Below are 24,161 nucleotides of genomic sequence, written 5' to 3'. Positions count from 1 at the left end.
AACGGTAATGCCCATCTGGACAGATGCTATCCAAGTTTGGGGCACATCGTCAGCTCACCAGCTGCGTCGCATAAGAGTGGTCCAAGCAAAAGCAGCACACAAGATTGCTGGCCATGGTCGTGACAACCGAGCGCGATCTCCGCCTAACAAAGTTTGGAGATCAGATAAACCTCTTCAGCTGGCGATACGCCGACAAGCTGCTGCAGCATCCGAACGCGGCCGTCAGGGTCCTGGCTGACTCCATCGGAGAGAGGCGTGGGTTCAATGGGTTCAAGGTATGATAATTATAAATTGTGTAGTTAATGGCTTACATGATATATAAAATATTTAAGTGCAAATATCTTTTACATTTAGATATAATTTTAGAAACAAAACTAGTTGCATTCTACAAAAACATTGTAAACAGAAAACGTATATTTTGTTTTCATACATTTTAAATACATAACAGTTTCCGCCAAATCTAAACTCCATATTTATATGAGTCGTCATCCATTGTTAGCAACTCTCATTCGCGAATCTCGAACCGTTAACGATAGTGCAATACTATCGGAAACTTATTGTTAAACACTATCGTGCTACACGACATTCGGCAACCGTGCCGCCACCGCCTTACGACAACTTGGAATTGCTTATATTTAGCAGAATACGCAATAAAATATGATTCCACCGCCGGTAATTGAGACCTGAGAAAAAAACGAAGGGAAATAGACGCCACCACCGAATTATTCTATGATTTTCAACAATTTGAAGTAAGCGAAGCCTTAATTTTTGCCAACGGTGTTGATATAACAACAGCGCACAGACAGTCTTACACGCATAATAATATTTTTGTTATAATTGGCCTTCGGTAAAATCTCGAGGTTCAAGAGTGCTAATGAACAAGCCAATGTACCTCCTTTCACTTGATAAAGGTAACTTTCTTAAGGCGATAAAAGCTACATTTATCGTCGTCTGTTCAGCCTGTATGTAGCTGGGTGCTATAAAACTTAATAATATAGAAAAGGTGTAATTTCTGCAAAAGATGGCGCCACTTTTGAATGTGATGCTTAAGTCGCCCTCTATCGTAAAAACCCGACCATAAAATTATTCTTTCGGCTGACTTGTATTATTGGAACATGTAGAGATATACATAAAATGCTGCCGAAATGTTGGAAAAGCTTTATTTAATAAAGAGCAGGGAAAGCTTCCACAAACCAACTAGTTATGGGAGAAACCCTGTTATAGGAGATAGCCGCTACTGGGAGAGGACACAAATTTTAATTTTTTCTAAAGCTTTTTATGTATAGTTGTTATTAAAAAAGAAGGTTTAACTCTTCACAATTTCAGTTACCAACAACTTAGCTTTTTCGAACACATAAATAATATGAATAGCAATTACAGTACAGTTATTGTAAAGCTTGCACAAACGAAATATGTCAGGTTATGGGAACGATAACAGTATTTGTAAATAAGTATATATAACTCAAGTTAAATTTGTTTTTTGTTGGCTTTTCAAGCATATTAGCTCAGCTGAGATCTAGTTAATTTTTTTTTTTACGACATTTGCTGCTTTGCAGAAATGTATTTGTCGTGCATTAAACATTTCTAGCTTTGGCTTGCTTAAAGCCACAAAAGAAAAACAAACATTTTAAATACTATGATTTTATTTACAAAATGGCTAGCGAGTATTTTTAAAAAAAAATGTATTAAACCGTCAAAATTTAAGAAATTAAATTAGAATACTATTTAGTTAATAGCATGTATAGTGATTCCATCTAAGTTTAATATTTATTTAAGGGTCGAATTTCCCACTTGGACTTTTTTATTCCCTACTTAAGTGAGCGCAGCCCAACAATTAAACTCTAGGGAGCGACTTTGTCAAGATTTGTGAAATTATAACATAATGAGCAATTACGAGAATCAGATTAAAATACCGTTAGACATCAATCTTGAACCATTTTTAGAATTCTGACTAAGTTAACAAAATAATAGTTTAAACATTTATAACAGGTAATACCTTAAGTAACAAATTAATAAACTTTTTTTAATATATATTATTATCTGATAATTCAAAATCCAACAGCTAGCCAAATTAATTTTGAGGGCATTCCTAGGATTTTAAAGTCAGAATTTCGAGCCTCATTTCGCAAAGAAATCATATGCATCGATAAAAATCTATTTAGATTTAAATTTGAGTGATTTCGTCATCTCTCCTAATCGATTTCAATGCGTAATCTCTTAAACGAAGGCTTATTAAGGTAATTTTGTAAATAATTATGTTATAATAAGACAGGATTTCGATATCGATCGATTACTTGGAAACGGAGCAAGTTATCGAATATCGGAAATAAATTCGTACTGCCCAGACACTAGGAGGACCTACAGATAATTTTAAAATTTTTCAAGTCTCTAGCTCTTTTAGGTTCTGAGATCCTCACGTTCATACATACGGACGGACGGACGGACAGACATTCGGACATGGCTTCGACTCGGCTGTTGATGCATTATATACACTATACATTATACCCATTTTACCCATTTTCAATGGGTTCAGTTTATAAAAAGTTTTATCAACACTTTGGTAAATAATATTTATATTCGCTTTCAAAATTGCTCTCTCCTTAGAGTTTTTAAGAACGATTATCAGGGGTTTAAAGTAAGCAACCCTTTTATTATTTCCAACGTAGTTGATGGAAAGATGGGAGTGCTTAAGAAATTAACGAATTTGACTAATAATGTTAAAAGTGATGCCAAATTCGTTGTAATTATTACTTTGCCGTAAACTCTTTAAGATGGCGCCACTTTTGAATTTGATGCTTAACTTGTTAACAGCCGCCCCCTACCGTAAAAACCCGAACATAAAATATTCTTTCAGTGACTAAGATGTTTTACTCGAAAATGTAATAAAACTTTATATAATAAAACGCAGGGAAAGCTCTCATAGCCGAACGCCCATCTTTAGTCTAGCTATGGGACAAACCCAGTTTTGGGAAATAGCCACTTCTGGGAGAGATACAAATTTTATTATTTCTAATGCTTTATCGGAGTAAAAAATAATAAAACAAATCATTTTTATCAATTTAAATTTCTGCGGTCTGTAAACCTTTAATAATATCGAGACAGAAGGGCTATCTTCAGCACGCCGAAGATTTAACACCCTTGCAGACCCAACCTTTTCATAATGCTCATAGTGCTTTGCTCATATCTAAAAAGCACAGGGAAAATAGTAAATGCCGAGAATGGCTAAGATATCTTGAAAAACAAATAATTATTCCGTACAGTAACTTACTTTTCGACCGATCGATTCTATGGCAGCTATATCATATAGTAGTCCGATATGAATAATATTTTGCATAAATGGAGGGAGCATAGTAAAACTAATAAATGCTATCTTGAATAACAAAAAAATTTTCATAAAATTTATTTTTTGATCGATCGTTCCTATGGCAGCTATATGATATAGTAACCCGATCTTGATATAATTTTGCATTTATATGAGGAGCGTAGTAAAACTAATAAATGCCAAGTTTGGTCAAGATATCGTGAAAAACATAACCATTTTCTTATACAACAACCTAATTTTGACCGATTGTTCCTATGGCAGCTATATGATATAGTGGTTCGATGTTGATAGGTTTTTGCTTATATATGAGGAGCATAGTAAAAATAATAATAAATGCCGAGATTGGTCTTAGCAAGGTCTTAGCCTGGATGATGCGAAGTTTGTCTAGGTGCGTCTTCGCGGCAATTCAGTAAACCTGGAGCCCATATCGCCACGCAGGGGCAAGGATTACTTTATAGATAAGTACTTTGTTTCGGAGCGAGAGTTTGTTATTTGGGTTTAGCAGCCAGCTCAGACGCCTGATTTTGCTTTTCAAGCTGTTGGTAACCTCGGTGACATGTTTTTTGAACGTAAGTCGGGTGTCGAGTGTGATCCCTAGGTATTTATGGTCACGCACCTGCTCTAAGAGCTCGCCATGGAGAAAAAGTCCGGGGCTGGAGTCCTTGCGCAGGGTGTTAGTGACCGTGGCACATTTTTGAGGGTTCACTGAGATATTCCACCTACAAGCCTAGTTTTCGAAGCGCTTCAGATTTTCCTGCAGTATGTCCGTTGCTTCGTACACGCAATTATTCTTGGCAAGGATTGCCGTGTCATCAGCAAACGTAGCCACCAGGAGATCCTGCCGACTGACAAGGGCCATTTCACTTGCCGTGGGCATATCGTGCGTGAAGAGGATGTATGTATAGTGTGGGACCCAAAACGCTACCTTGTGGAACGCCTGCTCTTATGCGTTTGGTATGAGAGGCTACGAAATCCAGTACCATTCGAAATGTCCTCTCGTTCAGGAAGCTTGCAATGATGTTAAAGAGCTGCGGATTTAATTTGCCCTTTATCTTGGAGAGGAGTCCTGCGTGCCACACCCGGGCGAAGGTTTGTTGGATGTCGAGGTATGCTGCCACAACATACTCTTTCCTGTGAAAGCCGTCCAAAAAAAAGTTTGTGACCCGATGGAGTTGCTCAGGGGTACCGTGTTTGAGTCGAAACCCAAACTGGAACTTCGGGATTAAGCGTTTTATTTCCGGGGTATCCAGGATCCTTCTTAGGATGCACCTTTCCAGAATCTTGCCAAAGGCAGGCAGGAGGCTGATGGGGAGATAGGATTCCAGTTGATTAGGTGGCTTTCCACTCTTGTGCAACATGATGATATGTGCCTTCTTCCAAGCGACTGGAAAGTAACCTAGCCGACGAGCTGCATTAAAAATGGCGACGAGAAAAAGTACCGCCTTGTATGGCAGAAGCTTAATTGTCTGGTTGTCCAACCGATCTTCCCCAGGGGCTTCGTTGCTTTTTAAGCTCTTTATCTCCTGCTTCACTTCTTGGAAGGTGATTGGTGATACAGGGAGTGACATTTGGAGTGGCGCTTCCAGGATTTGCGCGACTCGCTGTATCCTTCCATGCGATGCGGTCTCAAACAGCTTGAAGCGCTCCTCTAGGTTGCAGGCGAAGGCTTCGGCTCTGTCCATTGGCGATCTGGCCCAGGTGCCATCGGGATGTCGAACGGGGAACTTTGGTAAGTTTCCACAGCGCGAATTTGGAGCTCTCGTCTGCCGTTGCTTCCTCCAGCATGGTGTCTGTGGCTTTTCTTCTCAGTAAAGTTAACTCCTTCCTGACCCTGTTGGCGATACGGCGATAGATCCTGTCGATTCAGGTGTCCTGGGTACGGACGTAGTCCCTCCTCAGTCGCTTTTTCAGGGAAAGAATGCCTTCAACGATGTCCTCCTATGCGTTACCCATTTTACAACAATATTATAATACCCTCTGCAAGGGTATAAAAATTATGTGCTATTGACTTTTTTAAAGAACAAGAAATCAACTTGAAGGCTTATTAAGCAGATGAGATTTAGTTAAGTTAATTTGAAAGACAATTGCAGCTTTGCAGAAATGTAGTTGTCGTGCATTAAACGTTTCTAGCTTTGGTTTGTTTTTTAACGACAATAGAAGATCTTAAATAGTATGTATATGTGTATGTAGGCGGAATCTTTATTTGGTAGAGGCCACACCTTCAGTGGCCAAGAGGGTGGATGCTTGTAAGAATGTACATTACTCCTGTTTATACACCTATTTATTATTTTGCCCACTTATCTTTTTTGTTATTTTTATTGATGCTGGATGCGAACCTGCGAGTTCTCGTGTACTATTCCGATACTAAGACATATAAGGCACACGGGATTAGGAGGATGCGTTCGCAAAGCACAACTATTTGGTTGAACCATTTGAAAATTGGTAAAAAGGTTATAATAGTTTTGTGCATATGTTTGTAGCAGGCAAAGGGAATCATCTAGACATGTCCGTCCGTCTGTTCATATGCATTTAAGCGTGTTAAAACCTATAAGAGCTAGAGACTAGAAATATTGAACGATGGTCCTCATAGTGCACACGGAGTATAAATTGACCCTAACCTCATCAATCAGTCAGTCAGGAAAAACTCTTTTATATGTATTTATACATGTATGTATGTACATATATACATTCAAAAATATGTGTACTCCGCTTTTTTAGTCAAACATAACCGGAGCAGTGAATATAAAAAAAAATATATTTATTCCGCTATTAAATGTTTCCACGTTGTTATAGCAACATAACAAAAATTTATTGCGAACAGAAAACACAAAAGGAAAAACAGCTTAAACATGCCAAAAGTATTATTCCAAAAATACAAGAAGTTTTCGGGCACTATAGACCCGAACAAACATGCTGCCAAACTAAAAGAAATCGAAGAACGGCGAACGAAAGAGCTGGAAATGTCATATGGATTTGAAGAAGAGATGGAGGAAGAGGAAAGTGAATTTGAATATGTGGAAAGCGAATTAAGTTTATCAGAAGGGGACCCAGCGATTCAAATTGGAAGAATTGATCTATCATTTCCCGAGACAACTGAAGAATTCCAGGATAGTCCCAAATGCTTTCCTCCATCATACTACACTTTATCTTCAAAAGAGCGCCTCTTGTTGCTCTATGCCGAAAATTTCCGCAAGCAGTTTGTTCTGAGTCATCCCCGGCGACGTGCAATGGTACTGGCATTGCCTAACGAATGTAAAGTACAGGTAAATTATTTGGACAATACTTATTTATTAGACAATATAAGATAATTAAAACATATACTCCCAGAAGTTCGTATGCACCACAATAAGGCCGACTGCTTTTGCTTATCCAGAGCTAATTTCAAGTGTTGAAGAAATTGCTAAATTTGTGGCCGATTTTGTTCAATATGAGCCAATGGAGGATCAAACAAATTTGGTAAGACCAGTCCGATTCATACAAAACTGATACAAATGCAATCTATTTGGAAAGATAGAAGAAAGCGTTATAACGTTTCGCATAATTCATCTTTTGGGACCATGCTTATTTAATTTCATCGTGTAGTTCCTTGTCTTAGATATAAAAACTAATTTAGTCGATATATAATATTCATTTTGAAGTTGGGCAAAAATAGGGTGTTAAATAGTCATATATTTTCTTGATCAGTATCAACAGTGCAATCGGCCAGGTCAAATTATTAATAACGCCCACTTTTATTTAGGACCCAAAAATATTATTTACATTTTCTGTTTAGAACTCTTTTACATTGCTCGTAGTTGAATTTGCTTATATAACTAACATAAAATTTTGTTGTGAATTGAATTTGACAGGTTAAAAAATCGACACTAAAATTGATTTTAAGGAAACAAAGTACAGCACAACTTTTTATATTACGACCGATCTAAACGTTTCCAAAATGTTGTCAAACGATTTGTTTTTTGGCTATCAACTATGTTACAATATAAGAATGCAACACACTCAACACATTGTAAAAACCTGTATAATATATTTAACCGACAAAGGAAATCTTGAGTTTCTAAAGTTTTTAATGTACTAAATAATTCTATCCTATATAAATCCGTCTTCTTGTAGACTGGAAAGTGAACCCTGAAATGTTAATTCTCGTAGTTAGCCTTAAAACCATTCTTATGCCCTAAACTATGTTATACTGATTAAACAAGTATTCAGTTGGCAATATGTGACTAGAGCACTATTCTTAATTAATGACTGGTTTTTCTGTATAAGATAAAATATTGATTCATAACTTGATGTTGGGTTCATTTCTTGCTTGGTACAATTGATATATAACGAATATCTTAATCTTGTATTCTATAACTTTTTCCCATTAAAGATCAATTTTATAAAACGGACATATACCAATTTTCATGACGATAGCCTTTAAATTAACATGGCTTAACTGACGCGGCTGTTGATAGTGATTAAGAATCTATTTATTAAGTGGGTAAAATAATTGGCAAGATAATAATACCCTATATAATTATTATTACTATCACAAATTAAACTATTTGAGAAACCAAGAAAGCTGAGTATTTCACAGTATATTAAACGTTATGTTTTTGAGTTTAAAGGTGATCAGATACCCCTCAAACTTATTTTGAAAGGTTTTAGTGATTTTTGATTGGAGTATTCCCTGAACATTCTTCTAGCAAAACCTGCAGCAGCTCGCGCAACGCGCTCGCTTGCTCAAGCTGTAACCTAAAATTCACTTTTACTTTTTATGGAAATAATAAGTATTCAGAAATAATAAAATTTATTCCAACCGAACTATTTGCCATCGCCTTAAAAAATTAAAAATGCAGAATCTAGAACATAATTTTCAACATTCTAGTCTCTAGCTCTCAGATCGACGTAATCATTATCATACATACGTATAGTTAAAAATGGCTAGATTAACTATACTTTGTGGTCGAATATGCTATGCTACCTCTTAAATTCATTTGTACAAAACCAGCTTACCCATTTTGAAAGGTTTCAGTGTATAAACAAGTAAGAGTGCTCTGTTCGGGAGTGCCCGACTAGGGGATACCCGCAGCATTCTACCAACAAATGCAGCGATGTCACGCTAAATATCTCACAGCCATACAGTGAATTGAATTAATATCCTTGTAGACGTTTACCCCACGGACTCGCAGATAGGTGAGAATGGTGAAGCTCGTATATAATGATTTTGGAAAATATATCTTGGAAAATATAATATTTATTTTTCATACAAAAATTCATAATTCGAGCACTTACGCATTACTACGATATTGATAATGATTTGGCTCATATATAACAAGCACATTAATACAAAGAAATTCCAATCCGGACGGTTCCTACACACAGACACTCACATAATTATTGGCTTAACAAGCAATTTTTTATACTTTGCACACATTTTTCGTCGTTTTGGTAATAGGCATTTATTTGAAATAATTTTTCAATATAAACCTAGTATTTTCCTACTTATTGCTTTTGTGTGTCTGTATAGCCTTCAACTGTTACACCCATGCTAAGTTTCAACACGATAGTATTAAAGCTAAGAAATTAGTTTTAATAGAAACATACAGAGGAGAGACGGAGATGACTATATCGACTTGATTAAGAATATTTAAATATTTTATGGAGTCGGACACAAAAGCCTTTTACCTATGTTCAATGAGTTCAGGACATAGGAATATATATAATATATATAATATATCAAACTTAATGAATCCAAATATGGTCTTTCTGCTCCTCATACTGATTTTCGATTTCTGTCCTGAATTAATATTTTTCTTGTTCGGTGTGTTCTACAAAATTGAATACTTACCCTTTATATTTATATATTGCTGTTATTTCTAAATTGTTCCATGCTCCAAAAGAAATAGTCAAATCATTTTATAAAAATTGTCTAATTCGAATGTTTTATTAAACAAGGTGTTAAAATTAAAACTTCTACTTTTATAAATTCATTTTATTTAAATATTTTACGAATTTCAAATTGATAAAATTCTTATTAGCACATTTTTTCATTCAGTATTTGCATGAGTATTAATAATAAAAGTAACTAATAATATCAAATCCACATGATTGACTGTCTCCACCTTATGGTTTTATAAGCTTAAGATATTCAACTAAAAAGTGAATGAATTAACAATTTTCTAATTTGTATAAAAACATTAAATACTTGTTTAAAAAGAAAAAAAATCAAGCGTGTTCCAATGGAAAAAATATTAATTTTTTACAAATGTTATTTCTTACTTATCATAAAAGGTAATATAAATTATAGTGGATTTAGAAAGACATTACAAATTGTAAATGTAAACGAAACATTTTACTCTTATCTAATAAAAATGGTAAAATTCACAATAAAAATGTGAGTTTTGGCTCAGGATCTACTCTATAATTTGAACATACATATACATTGATATAATAGGTTGGAAGAAATCATTTATTCTAAGTCATTCTGTACATTTTCGTCACTACTCGAACTGAGTTCATCGGACTGTTGGTACTCGCCCGTTATTTGGCAGTCATCTGGGTCATTATCGAGGTCACAGTGTACAAATTCGTAGGGCGGAAACATCAACGAGCTGAGCAGGGTTGCAGACGATTTGTAAACAGCTGGGGAAAACTGCTGGCATCTTGTTAGCAGGGACAATGGCGATTCAATACCGCTGGCAAAGCTTAGGTCTACCTTTGATTGCTTCCATCCCAAGTCTTGGCCATGTACTTTGGTATCTATTTCGATCATTTCTTTCTTCTGCTCCTTCGCAGTTTTAACAGTATCCGTGGCTGGCTCCAGAGGTGCCAACTTCGGCTTGTCCTATTTACGGCGACGAGTTTTGTTTCTACTTGCATCCTCATGAGAATTGTCTTCATTTTCATCAGAGCAAGTGACAGCGGGTCTGGTAACCGCTTGTGTATCACTGCTTGACTTGATAGCTGCAATCAGGAATCTAAGTTGCATCAGTTGAACGGCTGTAACGCGTGGATTACTACAGTTTTCCAGCCACTGTAGGAACTTTTCGCCGTGTCTTATGGCTTCTACTTCTTCAATGTCGGTCGCATAGTCCACGTACTTGCCCCGTTCTTCCTCGTCTGTTTTATTAGAGTTATTATTGTTGTTACTGGCACTGACATCATTATTATTATGGGGATGAGTATCGCTAGTGAAGCTTGCCTCTGACTCACAGCCCAATTCAGGACTTACAGGCGTAGTGGCGTTTTGTGACGCATCTACATTGATACTCCCAATTTTATACAGTATATTGCTCAGAACATTTTTGCAATCTTCACCAGCGCTGCATGAGGTGCTGTTTAACTCTGTGCTACCTGGATTTGACGGCGATCGACTGCTTACCGCAGTGCAAAGCTCTGGAGTATGATCACGGCTACTAATAACGAGATTCGGAGATGCCATGGTCGGACAAGGGGTAGAGCTAGTTGATTTAACCGATTTAGCAGACAAATCCTCAGGTTTTCCGGTGCTTTCTACATCAGGGTCTACCACTGGGTCTGTGGCCGAATCATTTTGTTCAGTTTGGTTCTGTTCGTTAGAAGACAGGCTTCGAGCCGACGACGATCCAGTCTCTTTAGTTAGTTGTGAATATAGAATGTTGTCGTACGGCTGTTTTACGATATCTTCTATATTCGTGGCCTCTGCGGTAGTCAACGAAGCTTGGTGCTGTATTGAAGTTGCCTGAAGCGCTGCCAATGTAGCAGCATTCGGATTGAGTGAGTGCAGACTGGCTCCAAATGCTTTGCACCAGTTATACCACGCCGAACTCTTGTCATCCAAACTTCTAGCTGCTGGTGATGATGGAGCCAGTGGTGCCGAAGAAACGGGGGGAGTGTTGGAATATTGATTTATCTGTTGTGGGGTTGAGGAGCGTATTGGTGGGCTTGTAACACCTATTGCCACTGGAGGTGGGTACAGACTGTTTAGTCCCAGCATTGCCTGCTGGGATTTAAGCCAGTAGAGCAGAGGATCATCAGGTAGACCTGACAGCGGTGCTACACAACCAACCAGTGAAGGCGCAAGCGACGGACTCGGACTCTTTATGTTTCCGCTTTTTATGTCACAGTCTCCAGTGGTTGACATAGGACCAGGTGGCTTTTGTTTTGCCCAATTCTTGACGGACAGCGCTGGAGTCCGGTCCCGATCGCCGTTTTCGCTTCGCGGACTCTGCAGTTGTGGCTGTGACTGAACATTAGTTTTTGTTGTATTACGCAATGTGTTAGCTGTCGCTGCAAAGCTATTTAATCCTGACATAGCTGCTAAGCCGGGGTTAAGCTGAGCCAGCAGATTTAGATTTGAGGTCAGCTCATTAAAACTGATAGCTAGCGGAGACTGAGATATGCCGGTGAGACCCGACAGATGTGTGAGACTCGAAAGAGGGCTTATGGCATTTAACGATGGATCAGCAGGACCAGACCGGGATATATCTGCACCAAAAACTTTGTTTTTGATCGCTCCGTTAAAGCCCACATAATCAACTGGTAGTCCGTTATAGCTCATGTCTGATAGACTTTTATTTGTACTATAGTCCAAACCAGTAAGAGGTGATCGCTTGAAGGCAAGTTCATCAAAGTTCATTTTATTAGAAAAATTTAGAGGCAGAGTGTTGTCTAATCGCTGGCGCTTTTCAGGTGGCCCTAATATACCCGCAGAACCATCCAATTTATCCACTAAAGAATCGGCGCACATCTTGTCAGCTGCTGATTGGCGGGACATAAACCGTAGCTTGTCCTCATTCTTGCACCAACCACGTAGAGTCGATTCGGGTACACCTATATCCCTGGCCACCGACGCTTTGGATTCACCATCGTGGATACGTTGAATCGCATGAATTTTATCCCTGGGGGTCAAGCTACGCAACGGTCGCTTGCCCTTTGTGCCCATGCGTATGTTCATGTGGGAATAGCTGGAAATATCCAACTTCAAGCCGTTATCAAACAGTTTGGTTTCTGCAAGAAAGAACAAGATACAAAAAAAGTTTAAATTAATTACAGTGGCTGTGACACACTTAATATGCATACGCATCCACAGTACGCATATAATGAATGCAACACATAACCAAAATAATGCGTTTCCATTCGCCAGGAGCAACTACATGCCATATACATATGTGGAACGAATGTTCTGTGCGCGCGCCATGTACTTTCTACTGGGGTTGTTGTGGCATCGTGTGGAAGGCAAGAGCGAGTCGCACGTTCGCACGAAGCTCCAATAAAATCGCGTCGCGTTTTAAAGTTTTACGGACAACTCGCGAGGTAGATGTAAATAAACCGCACACACACCCGCATATTTATTATATACAAATGCATGCAAAGTTGAGCACTCGCACATACCAATACAGACATCAAATATTCTCATACCGCTTCAGCGCTGTATCTTCACGGCGAAATGAGCTGTGGCACGCCCCCATGCCACTAAAAAGCCATTTCACGACGACGACGAGGTCGCAGGAATGCCAAAAATGAAAAGGCCTGGGAGACATATCTACTTACACACACATAGAGACAATGGAATATGCTAATTGGTGCGTTGAGTTCGCGCCTGCTCGAAATTGCAGCACACAGACATAGAGCCGCGAGAATCTACGAATAAGCAACAAGAAAAACCATTCGCCAACAACACCGTCGTCATCGGCTGCTTCACGAGTTGGAGCCGAGCGCACGAGGCACACGATTTATAACTTGTTTACCTGCCTTCGTGCATACGGAGTACGACAACGACATCAAGTTTTACGTGGGAAGCTCTCGCTTGCTGGCCAAAAACATCCCCATCCAGTAGCAGTGACCCCATGCTCAATCAGTTACAGCCTGTTGCGTTTCCCCCTCCCAGTAGTAGCATCAGTAGCAGCATCAGGTGCATCGGGAACACCAGCTGAGTTGAGAATGAGAGCTGCTTCCAAGCCAGGTCTGAAACCTCCGTTCGTAATCCAAGCCTTAAGTGGTTATAGGTAAGACTCGAAATGATGGCAGGCCGTCGGTATCTTGGCAGAAAAGCGAATGACAGTATGCTCCGCCTTCGTCTCAGTTAACAAGTGGAAGTGCGAGGAATGCAAAGGAGCTTGTCCGCTGCTATTCCTATTTGAAGGAGCGAGACACGCGATTTTAAAATGTAAAACACGTTTTGCGCATGACTGACACATGATTTCTTTCTTTTGGTGTACACAAAGCCACACAACATACGTGAAAAACAAAAGTTTGAGAAGCAAGACGGCACTTGGCGTGTATGTGTGTGTGAGTCTAAATGCGATAAAGTGAACAAAGAGTTGAAATGTAAAGAGAGCTTTGCTTAAGAGAGGGACACGAAGTCGAAGAGTATCAATAGGTCTGCTCACAAGAAGCTGCAGTCCTTGCCTTCCGTATGCAACTTAGTTAATTACATATATAAATGTACATGTAAGACGGACATATTTATTTGTAGGAATTTCAATAAATTTGTTAATTTGAAGTCTCCTGCAAATTAAATAAGTGCATTTTGTTATCAACTGAGTTCGCTACAAAGTCAGTCAATAGTTTTGCCATATCATTTGTTATTTTTCTACATATATTTGTGTACATTCATAAATTAAATACATTTACGTGTACATATATATTTGGCCAATTCGAATTAAATAGCTGTTCTAATTTGACAGGATTTGCCGCTAATGTTAGCGGCTTATTTACACATGTTTATGTCCTTAACCTCCATTTCAACAACCTGCCGATGTGAACATATGTATATATTTATGTGCACACACAGACATGGAGGCTCATAACCAATGGCTGTATCGCTGCCCACATGCCACTAAAACACATCGAATAAAACTTTACAGCTGTATAAAAATTGCAAGGTCTTTTACCATTCCGCATGCTGTGGCAAAGGCTAAAGTAAAAGAATTTGTACTTTCTCTTTCGAGCAGTCCCAGCGTGCCATTAAACTTTTCACGAACTGAACTGGGACAGTATATGAAAAAAACTGGTAACAACAGAAAAAGATGAAAGAAATATATGTGTATATAAAAGAATTACAGCAAGTTTGTCTATGTTTGTCTGTATAAGTGAGTGCCAGAGTTCGTCTGTGAATGTGTCTAGAGCTCCTGTAGACCACCACACTCGGTTACATACGTGAACACTAACGTTTCTTACATACTCCTAACATACATACAAATATAATGGCCGGCCGGCTTTTTGTGTGTCAGTGTGTGTTAAAGCTTGTGATTTTCCTATATACAATTATAATTTTTATTGTATTTACTATTTTTATCGTCGCTTTGGCCTCGTATCGAACCCATTCAGACACAGATTCTCACTGGGATTGTAGGAGGTGGGAGACATGGCACAGCACAGTCTGGTGAATGCAGGTCAACGACAGAAACTACTCGGAGTGTACTAATACATTTGTGGATAAGTATGTGCAAATGGTGGGAACAATACTGTAGGATACGAATTTTTTCGTGTGTGTGTATGTGTGTGCGTGTGTTTGTTATTGTCTGTTTGGGTTAATACATAAAAGAATAAAATGGCTTAAAGAGTAATACCAAAAAAATGTTGTTTTGTCTGCTGCCACCAAGTGGAGATAGTATATATTATGTGCTAGTGTGTGTGGGAATCACCTGTTGGAGGTCGGCAAAATTAAAGCAATGAGTAGTGTGTAACTACAGCAATAGGAGCGTTTTACTTGTTACACGATTTTCTATTTCGCGTGTTTTGCTCATTATAACTATTGAGAGTTTTTTTTTTGCTTTAGCTCATTGGCTTCCGTGACATCGTTATGGACTACTATTAAATGTTTGAATCACAAATCGAATGCAGTTTAACACTCACATTCTGATTCTGTATATATAGTATATATAGTATATATGTACATATAGTCCATTCTGTTTACAGTTTCTAGATTCTCGAATAGTATACGCCCTAATATTAAGGTGGCCGGTTCAGGGTCAAAGTTGATTATTATTTTTTTATGTACAATTTTTAGTACCTATTCTACATCCCTCAAAATATAAAAAACTCGAGGGTACTTTTTGGCATATTCACACATTAGAATACCATATCAAATGTAATTCAACAATAAAGGTTTTATATTATTTGTAAGGGTAATGAATATTCTGAATTATAGTGCCTTTGTGTGTTATTATGTATGTATGTATATATCTGTAAGGCTGTGTAAATTGTATATCGTCATCAGGCAGTCTCAGAAATCCAAATAACTCAATGTTTTAAGAAGAATATTCTTTATTACAATATTAATAAAATTGTTCAATGCCTTTCTGATATCATCATAACGTGTTTTTAACAACATTAAATCTAGCACATAAATATATGAATATGTTACAATTATCCGCGACGCATAGTGTTTTAAGATTCAGCAAATGTCTCTTTCGCTCCCACAAATTGCAATCTTTAAGGTTTACGTAAGGTAATAAGGTAAGGTAAGGTAATAGACTATTAATGGGACTTTGGATTCTCACTCATCGACTGCAGTACAGAGAAAATTACTGATCTTTCATCATTGTAAGCTAAACTACTTCTCATTTGCATTATAAGAGGATTATCTCCTTGAAAGATGGCATCAAAATTTTTGGGCACGTCCACATTTTTTATTGCCGGGGGCCAACCTGTTTTAAGTTGGTTTTACATTGACGGGCTACAAACCTTTCTATCCAGTATTCATAAAATGAGTAAAAAGGATCAAATGAAAATACGAGTATATGAAACAAAGAGAAGAGGGCATATCCGACATAACCATATATTATCATTGAGGACAACGAGCCAAATCGATGTGGGAACGTTCGTCCACCTCTCTGTCTGTCTGTCTATATGTACTGAACTATAAGAGAACGTTTTTTTCTTAACAACTCTGATTCGGAATACTTATCAGACACGCATAGGCGAGAGAAGAATATTATGATTTTTGGATTTCTTATCCCGATTCCGTTCGCAATTAAACATAAACAATCGAATTTTTTGAAAGTATGTTGTAGCCTCTCTTAGCGGTGGGACTGTAAACAAAAATAAATTTATCAAATCTATCTGAATCAAGTAACATAAATATTAAATTGTAATTTTCAATTATTAAGCCAACATCGGAAAAGTCTTAACAAATCCAAAGGAACTATTTTTTGACAAAGAAACTTGATGCTATGAAAATACAATGGTATACTATTACGAAAGTGATATTTATTTAGTCGTTTTTTTTGCGTTCATCATAAATTATCTAATTCATTTTCGTTTAAAACCCTAAAAACCCTTGCTAGAACCTAGTAAGCTTAAAAAAAGTTAATTTATTTATAAAATAAAGAGAACTTCACTTTGAAATAAAGATTTGTGTAAACTTAGTCCGAATGTCTTAGGAGCGTATGTATTCTGAGAAATGAAGAGCATTTACCTGAAGAGCTAATGTATAAGACTCGTGATATAACTTTACCACAACTTGTCACTTATGCATATACTTGTACTAATATGCAAGTCAATTATCCAATATAAAGTTATATATAGTTTAAATTATATATAATATTGCGATTAAACTAAACTTGTAATTTATACAAACCTTTATTTTAACACCTTAGCGAAAAAAGGTTTATGAAATCGACCGACTGCACTCGGCGATTTAGAAAATAATTATTATTTTCGCGTTAAAACACTTTGCCTGAATCTTACTAAAGTTTTGCCTTCCCTAATATGTTTAATTAATTTATTAATTAAAAAGTTTGAATTGGTTAATAATTTTACTAAAATTCGCTTTTGTTTCTATCTCAAATTTATATAATATTGTAATTATATTTTTTAAAAATGGAAGCACAACACTGTTAACCAACTAAATTATTTTCCACACTGGCAAATATTTCGATATTATGTAGATAGCTGAGAATGTCAAACGAAATCGCGAAAATTAGCCGCGACAACGCACACCGTGTTGAGTGACCGGCTGTCGAAAGGATATGACCGCTATGCCGTCTACCAGTGTCCTGCGAACCTAAACAGCAAGCGTCTGGCGACAAACTACCGCGACTCAGCGAGCGCAGAAATCGTGAGCGAATTTTGATTTTAGCGCGGCGAATTTCCGTGGCACGAGTATTTTCTCCTGAGCGCGGCGGCTTTGTGCGTAAGCATGTGTGTGTTCGTACGGCTGTGTGAGTGAGTGAGCGAATGAGTACACGTGCGCGTTTGTTTACACTCGTATGGTCAGTTTTGTTGTCGTTATTCTGTTTCCTTGCTCTGAAGTTTGTGTGTGCGTGTGGATGTTTACGACGTTGCCGCTGAGAATTCTCTCGCTCTCTACCCGTTGTTGCTGTTGGCGTACTCGCGGCCGTTTTCTGTGACAGCCCAATGTACAATGATTAATAACGGCCAAGACGGCGGCGAAGACGTAGCGTGCTCTCGCTGCCGCTTACGCTAGCATCGTCCAGCCGCACCACAGGCACTGGCCGTGCTCAGGGACAAGCTGGACAATAACGATGCACACGGACACATACACAAACATAACTTCGCACACAATTCAGACACATAGGCATTGACGACGACGCAACTTTCGTGCGGTAGGCTGGTCGGACGGTCGGCTTTGCGGGGAGCATATCCTTCTAGGCCGTAGCAGCAGGCCTACTTTCTTTTGGTCATATATTCAAATCTTGCTCTATGAGGATATGTATATGTACATACATGCAAATACCTTTGTATATAAAAGTAGATGTGTACATGCATGCAGTTAGTTGTGTGTATTTTCAGTTTCTTTTTTTGGTCAAATGGTATCCGTCCATAGATGCGATGAGTAAAGAAAAACCAAACCACCGCAAATACGAGCGAAGTCGAATGCTGCGTGCCTCGTCGGCAAAGTTCAAGATTGTGTGTATATGTCCTAGGTTGTTGGCTGGATGGAAGCTTGGTGAGCAGTTGCCATACAATATCTTGGTCCTCTTTTACTATGCATAAATATTTTGAGGCGGTAAAGTATAAGAAAAATATTGCAAGGTGACCACCACATATTTCGAATAATAATTCGACCTGAACATTGGTTGAACTTTATTTCTTAGCAATCTCAAATACCAGTTGAAAAAGATGGGATCGGGGGCCCGTCGGGGCTGCAGTCGAAAAAAGCATCAACTAATAGGCTTGGAATGGGATTGCATTGTTCTTGGTTCTGTTACTTCTGGTTCTATTCTTTAATCCCCTAACGCGATGCTGTACCCTGTTGTTTTCATCGTTTTGTTTTGATATTTGGTTTCATCGGGACTTACGGTTACTCGTCACTGGTTATGAGATAGTGCGTAGGTTGTCTCTCACTGTTTCACTGCTTTGCGAGAGCACTGAGTTCGTTAGACAACTAAAGGGAGTCAACAGCTGTTCTCATTTAGACTTGTATCAAAGACATTACAAGTACTAAGATGAGTAACGCCACACAATAAAACGCTACTTGCAGCTTGACAAAAATTAATAAAAGCGAAAGCGCTAAAAATTGACTGTAAATAATGCATATTATGGATTAAGCATATTCTAAGCATTGATTGTGAGTAAAAAAATTGTTAATTTAGTGCACTTGAGAGCAACGCAGATCAGCATCGACCAGCTTTGCTGAAGGCAGGCTGGCGACTGATTTCGTTGCTCGTGTCAGCATTCGTGTGGATTTTGGAGAGCAGAAAGCCAATTTGCTGGCATGGCGTTTGAAGAGTGAAATATCAGATAAAATCCTCATTAGAAATCTTTTGTCAGACTCAAATGTATGGGCGTAACTCACCTTAGTTTTTTATATTTTGCTTGTATTGAATTTTCCTAAACACTTACCAGAAAAATAACCTATTCAATTGAAATAAGGCTGGCATTATTATATTAAAAACCTTGCTTTCTAAACATTTTTTGAGCACTATATCGTTTATATTAGGTAATTTTTGTTTTAAATAAATAGCGGGTTTTATCCAACAAATTTATTACTTTCTTCCAATGCCAAATATGACTTTCACTCAGCGGACTTTATTTTTTCGCAATCACGCTTAATAGGCTTCTACTTAAGGATTTAAGAAATTTAAATCGATCCAATGATAAATTATAATCACACTTTTTTCCCAGTATTTTTTTGCAAAATAACATATTTTAAGGCTTTAAAAATATATAATATACTAGCGGGTATAACCCGGCCTTGCCCGTGGCACGTATGTTATAAAATCAATGTTCTCAAACAAAATTGAAATGATTTTGAAACAGATCGGACGGTAAACAAATAACTTTCATGCAAACGTTTTCCGCCAATTTAGCACTGTTGCGAGTGGACTTTCCCAATTCGCTGAAATACGTATTCATTAAGTTCTTATGGAGAGCTTTGAAAATAAGCTTAAAGCAAATCGGACACAATTTAAAACTTCGTACAAAACATCTTTGAGTCGCATTCCACCCGAAAAAAGTTTGAATTCTGCGAAAAGTGAGAAACACGTCTCAAATGATTTTTCATATAGATCACTGGAAATGAATTTGAGCGCGAAACGTCACCCACCAAATTTTTGACCTCCATTTCCACCAAGGAGGAACGGATTTTTCGAAAAGTGTGAAACACCCCTCAAATGAATTTGAACAAAGATCTTTGAAAATAAGTTTGAGGCCGATCGGATGGTAAACAAAAAAGTTACATACAAACGTTTTTCGCGATTTTGCCACACTTGCGGGTGGAATTTCCCGAAACCCCGTCTTAACGTGCACCTACATCACATAAGGTAGCTACAGTGAAAATTTCAGCTTCTTAGCTCTTACGGTTTGGGCTGTGCGTTGAGTCAGTCAGTCAGTCAGGACAAACAGTTATATATATAGAGATTACATTATTTTACATTTCGGTGCTATATTTATCTTCTTGAAATTGTATAAAGACCGGACTAAAAGCACCGAATAACCTATTTAACAATATATTTCCTATTTATAAAGGTAGCTCGGGGGCTCGCGGATTTCTGTTTATCTTCTAGTTCAGTTTGGTTTATCTTCTATCTTCGGGCACTACCGACTAGATCAATTTTACATGTATTTTTCTTTATTATTACACCCATTTAAAATTGGTCAAAATTTCAAATCTTTAGCTCTCATAGGTTCCAAGATCAATGACACAGTCGGGCACGGCTAAATCGCCTCGGCTGTTGATGCTGACCATGAATATATATACTTTATATGGTCGGAGATGATTGCTTCTGCTTGTTACATACATACATTTGCACAAAACTATTTCATTTTTACCCATTTTCGATAAGTTCAGGGTATAAAAAGGGTTAAAATAAAATTAAAATCTTTATTGTGCTTCTGCTTATAACATGTATGAAACTTAATATAAGTTATATAAAATTACTTTATTGATTTGAGACTTTTGAATTCGATCAAAAATTACATTATTTTTTTGTAGGTTATTTTATGATTTATGTAAAGCACTGCTTTTTATCACATAACTAGGGGCGGATAAAAATGTAATTCAAACTGTTGAGTGTAAATGAAAATATTTATTTTAAATAAAAAAAGGGGGTCTCAACAATATGGTAGAATTGAAAGGTTTTTTCACAATTTCAATGAAACCTACCTCAATTTGTGTGTATCATTCCTAATGATGATATGTGCATACATATATAAAAGGATAATATCTTTTCTATGGTACAATATATTCAAAAGCTACAATTTCAATTATCAATAAAAATGTCATCATTTTGAAATGGCTTACTGAAATAGATAAACGATCTATTATTGAGCCTCCTTTACTTGGGCAAAGGGTTTTCTTCAATTTATGAATTATGATACAACCTCATTTACTTCGATTTTTTAAAAAGCAATCGAAGTCAATCTGATAAAATCGACAAAAAATTTTCAATCAATAGTTTTCCGCCCATTTTTCGCTTATGGGATAGGTTTTAAAAAATAAATGTAAAACGCAGTCGTTCTTAAATAATGTATATCATTGAAAATATATTTAAAGCCTATCGGATGAAAACATTCAACTTCGACTACCTCGAAAATAAGTTTAAACCCAATTGGATCTGAATCAAAATAATTTAATAGTTTTTGTGAAGGTTTCAAAATCGCTAAAAATACCTATTTATTTTCAGTTTCAGTTTGTATGAAAATTAGTTTGAGGCCGCTTGGAAGAATCTTTAAACTTTGTCCATTAAACCTTAGAAAATTGATAAGCACGTAAATAAATTTTCAAAGAGTCTTAGCGTGCAAGTGTATTACATTACTACTACAGTAAAAATTTGAGTTAAAAGCTTGACGTGTGTGATCACCAATTCATTCAGTTAAGACAACCAGTTTTACAAATATAGATGGATGCAAAATTATCAAAAAACTACAGCTGTCCTAGCCACCTCTCAGCATAATTTAAAATACCCTCTTCAAGGCTGTGAAACTGACATAGACTTAAAGTTAATTTAGGTTTATTGTTAAAAACTAAAAAAGTATATAAAGTCTATGATCAGAAGAATATCGATATGAAATTTAATTATGTCGACTGTCATTGACTATTACCGTTGACCAAAATAAAACCGATAAGGACAGACCGATAAGGTCAGCCGGGTTGCCTTTCAAAAATGAAGAAAAAAGGATAAGGAGAAGAAACTGCTAAAAATACAGCAGAAATAATAACACAATACTTAACCTGAAGCAGAGCTTCATCGGTACATTCCCATTGCTATGAAGTTAGAGTGCTCTTTTTGGGAGTGACCGGCTAGGTGATACTCTGAACGCAGCGCGGAGCTGCCATTACAAATATTCCGGCTCCCTTTTATATACCCAAACAGCACACCGCTATTGACGCGGCGGCTCGGCTTCCGTTTCCTTATCCCACCCAGTTATTTATTTATTTTAGTGTTTATCCAACTTTTATATTTTCATGACATATGAGTTTTTTACTATTTTGTGGCGAGCGCGGGCATATATCCAAATATTGAAATACTCTGGATCTGTGTATACTATTAATATACTATTATATACGATTATTCGAAACAAACTTGGTCTGTGCGGAACATAGAACATAGAAATTCGTAAAGTCTATCGACAGAGGGACATAGCTAAATCGACCTGAATGATGTTGAGGAACAATATAAGTATAATATATAATTTATGCGGCCTCAGAAGCCTGGTTGTTAATACATTTGCAAAATACTATTATAATATTTTCATTTTCAAAGAGTTAATGTAATAACAAAAAAGAGGTTCTAGTAGGGAGCTTCCGACTAGGAGATACCCTGAACCCTCTTATTCCAACACCAAATGCAGCTCGCGCTACGCGCTCGTTTGCTGTAGTAGTAATACAAGTGTCAGCCTGCTTGCTTGTGTCGGTGTCGGCACTGGTCATCTGCCGGCGGTATACGTACGTACACACATACTCATTTGAATATCCTTAACGCAAATTTCGTTGAAGCAGAAATTTAAAGTTAATTTTTCGCAAGTCATATTTACGTATATATGTATATATAAATATACATATAATATATATATATATATATATATATATATATATATATGTGTGTGTGTGTGTGCGTATGTGTATGTATGTCCGTATACTCTTACACTTATACACATGTGTGTAAAATTCAGATTTTCATCGTCGATACTGCTTCGCATGGAATGGAATGGAATGCGTCCTGGATACCGAGCTATCAACCAACCGACCTGGCGACCAGCCGACCAAGCAACAATACCAACGAACAGACTAACCGACTGGCCATTGTCCACCAAGTCGAAATTTCTAGTTTCACTCGTCCGCTCGGCGTCGTACTTTCTCTTATAACTCCAGCTCCTTGCCAGCTGCTGCAGTAAACGTTCTTCGTCCATGATCCATACAGCGGCTGATTTGTCGCCCAGCATGGCCAGCTAACAAAACGCCTTTTCCTCCCCTATCCGCTAACGCCTTGTCTAAAATGGTTTGGTATTGGTGCGTGTGTGCGCACAATTACGAATTCGTCGTTGTCCTCAGCTAAACTCGATTCGCTTTCTCCCATACTTGTCGCTTGCCCGCTGTCAGCCACCCCACCCACGGCAACCACCCCTACTCACACCCAAGGACGCTATATCGGCGAAGGAAATTTTCGCGTGAATTGAAAGATGAAGGCACAGGCAGGACGGTGGTCACCACCATTACTCCGTCGTTTCAAAATAGTCATACAAATATACATTTCAACGTTTGTATATGTATGTGAATGTGTATTATGTGCATGATTTTCAGTACATAACCGCCCTCTGTCAGGGGATCTAATGTTTTTCGCATTGGGCTTATAAGTATAACAGTTTTCAAAACGAAAATTTGTAGTTTTCTTCCCAAAAAGGTCAAATACTTATATAATTTTTTTTACGTATACAATCATATACATAATTATAGTGTATTTATATTACAAATATTTATTGTTACATAGTCTCTGTGTTTTCCTTTACATTTTTATTGCCCTCTAGTCGAACGCAGGTATCTAAATTGGAAAGTGATCATCTGATCTTTGAAATATACTTATGATCAAATATCGTGTATAAGCCACACCCATTTGAAAAGCTTGTGTATCATACACAATTACGATAAACAATTTCGAGCAATGCGTAAACTAATGAAACATTAAAATCCCTTTCCTGCAGCACCTTAGTATAGTTTAGGCATGGGTCTCTTAGTTAGTCGCTACCTGCTAAGCACCCTACTCCAATTAACCCTACTGGCATACAGACGGCTGTCCTTTTTTGGCCGTTGTGTGCAGCCTCGGTCTTGTATAAGCTAAGGCGATTTGTGCAGACGAAAGCCGCAGCTCTCGAAAGTTGTTATATTCACTTCGTCCTCGTTGAAATCCTTTTTCTTACGATTCGTTTTATTCCATTGTGTACTATAGCTATACATGTTGGTCTGCTCATT

The 24,161-nt window shown here is 37.5% G+C and overlaps 2 protein-coding genes across 2 annotated transcripts in view; one reads left to right on the top strand and one right to left on the bottom strand.

The window, feature by feature from the left end:
• The first annotated feature begins 6,039 nt into the window (after positions 1-6,039).
• Positions 6,040-24,161, top strand: part of lobo (lost boys) — a 35,419-nt gene continuing 17,297 nt past the window's right edge. The window contains exons 1-2 of the mRNA XM_064700786.1: positions 6,040-6,585; positions 6,650-6,778. Of these exons, the coding sequence (XP_064556856.1) occupies positions 6,172-6,585; positions 6,650-6,778 (543 nt within the window). The 5' untranslated portion in view covers positions 6,040-6,171. The remainder of the gene's footprint in view (positions 6,586-6,649; positions 6,779-24,161) is intronic.
• Positions 9,678-17,098, bottom strand: dan (protein distal antenna). The gene is given in 2 exon segments (XM_064700787.1): positions 9,678-12,292; positions 16,869-17,098. A coding segment is annotated over 1 exon segment (2,466 nt). The 5' UTR covers positions 12,240-12,292; positions 16,869-17,098; the 3' UTR covers positions 9,678-9,773.

The sequence above is a fragment of the Drosophila montana genome, unplaced genomic scaffold, assembly GCF_035044405.1.
Source record: "Drosophila montana isolate Dmon_TW-CO22-7 unplaced genomic scaffold, ASM3504440v1 contig_1900_1, whole genome shotgun sequence".
NCBI classification, from domain to species: domain Eukaryota; kingdom Metazoa; phylum Arthropoda; class Insecta; order Diptera; family Drosophilidae; genus Drosophila; species Drosophila montana.
The sequence above is the reverse complement of the archived record's forward strand: the minus strand, read 5'-3'. Positions and strand labels throughout refer to the sequence as shown.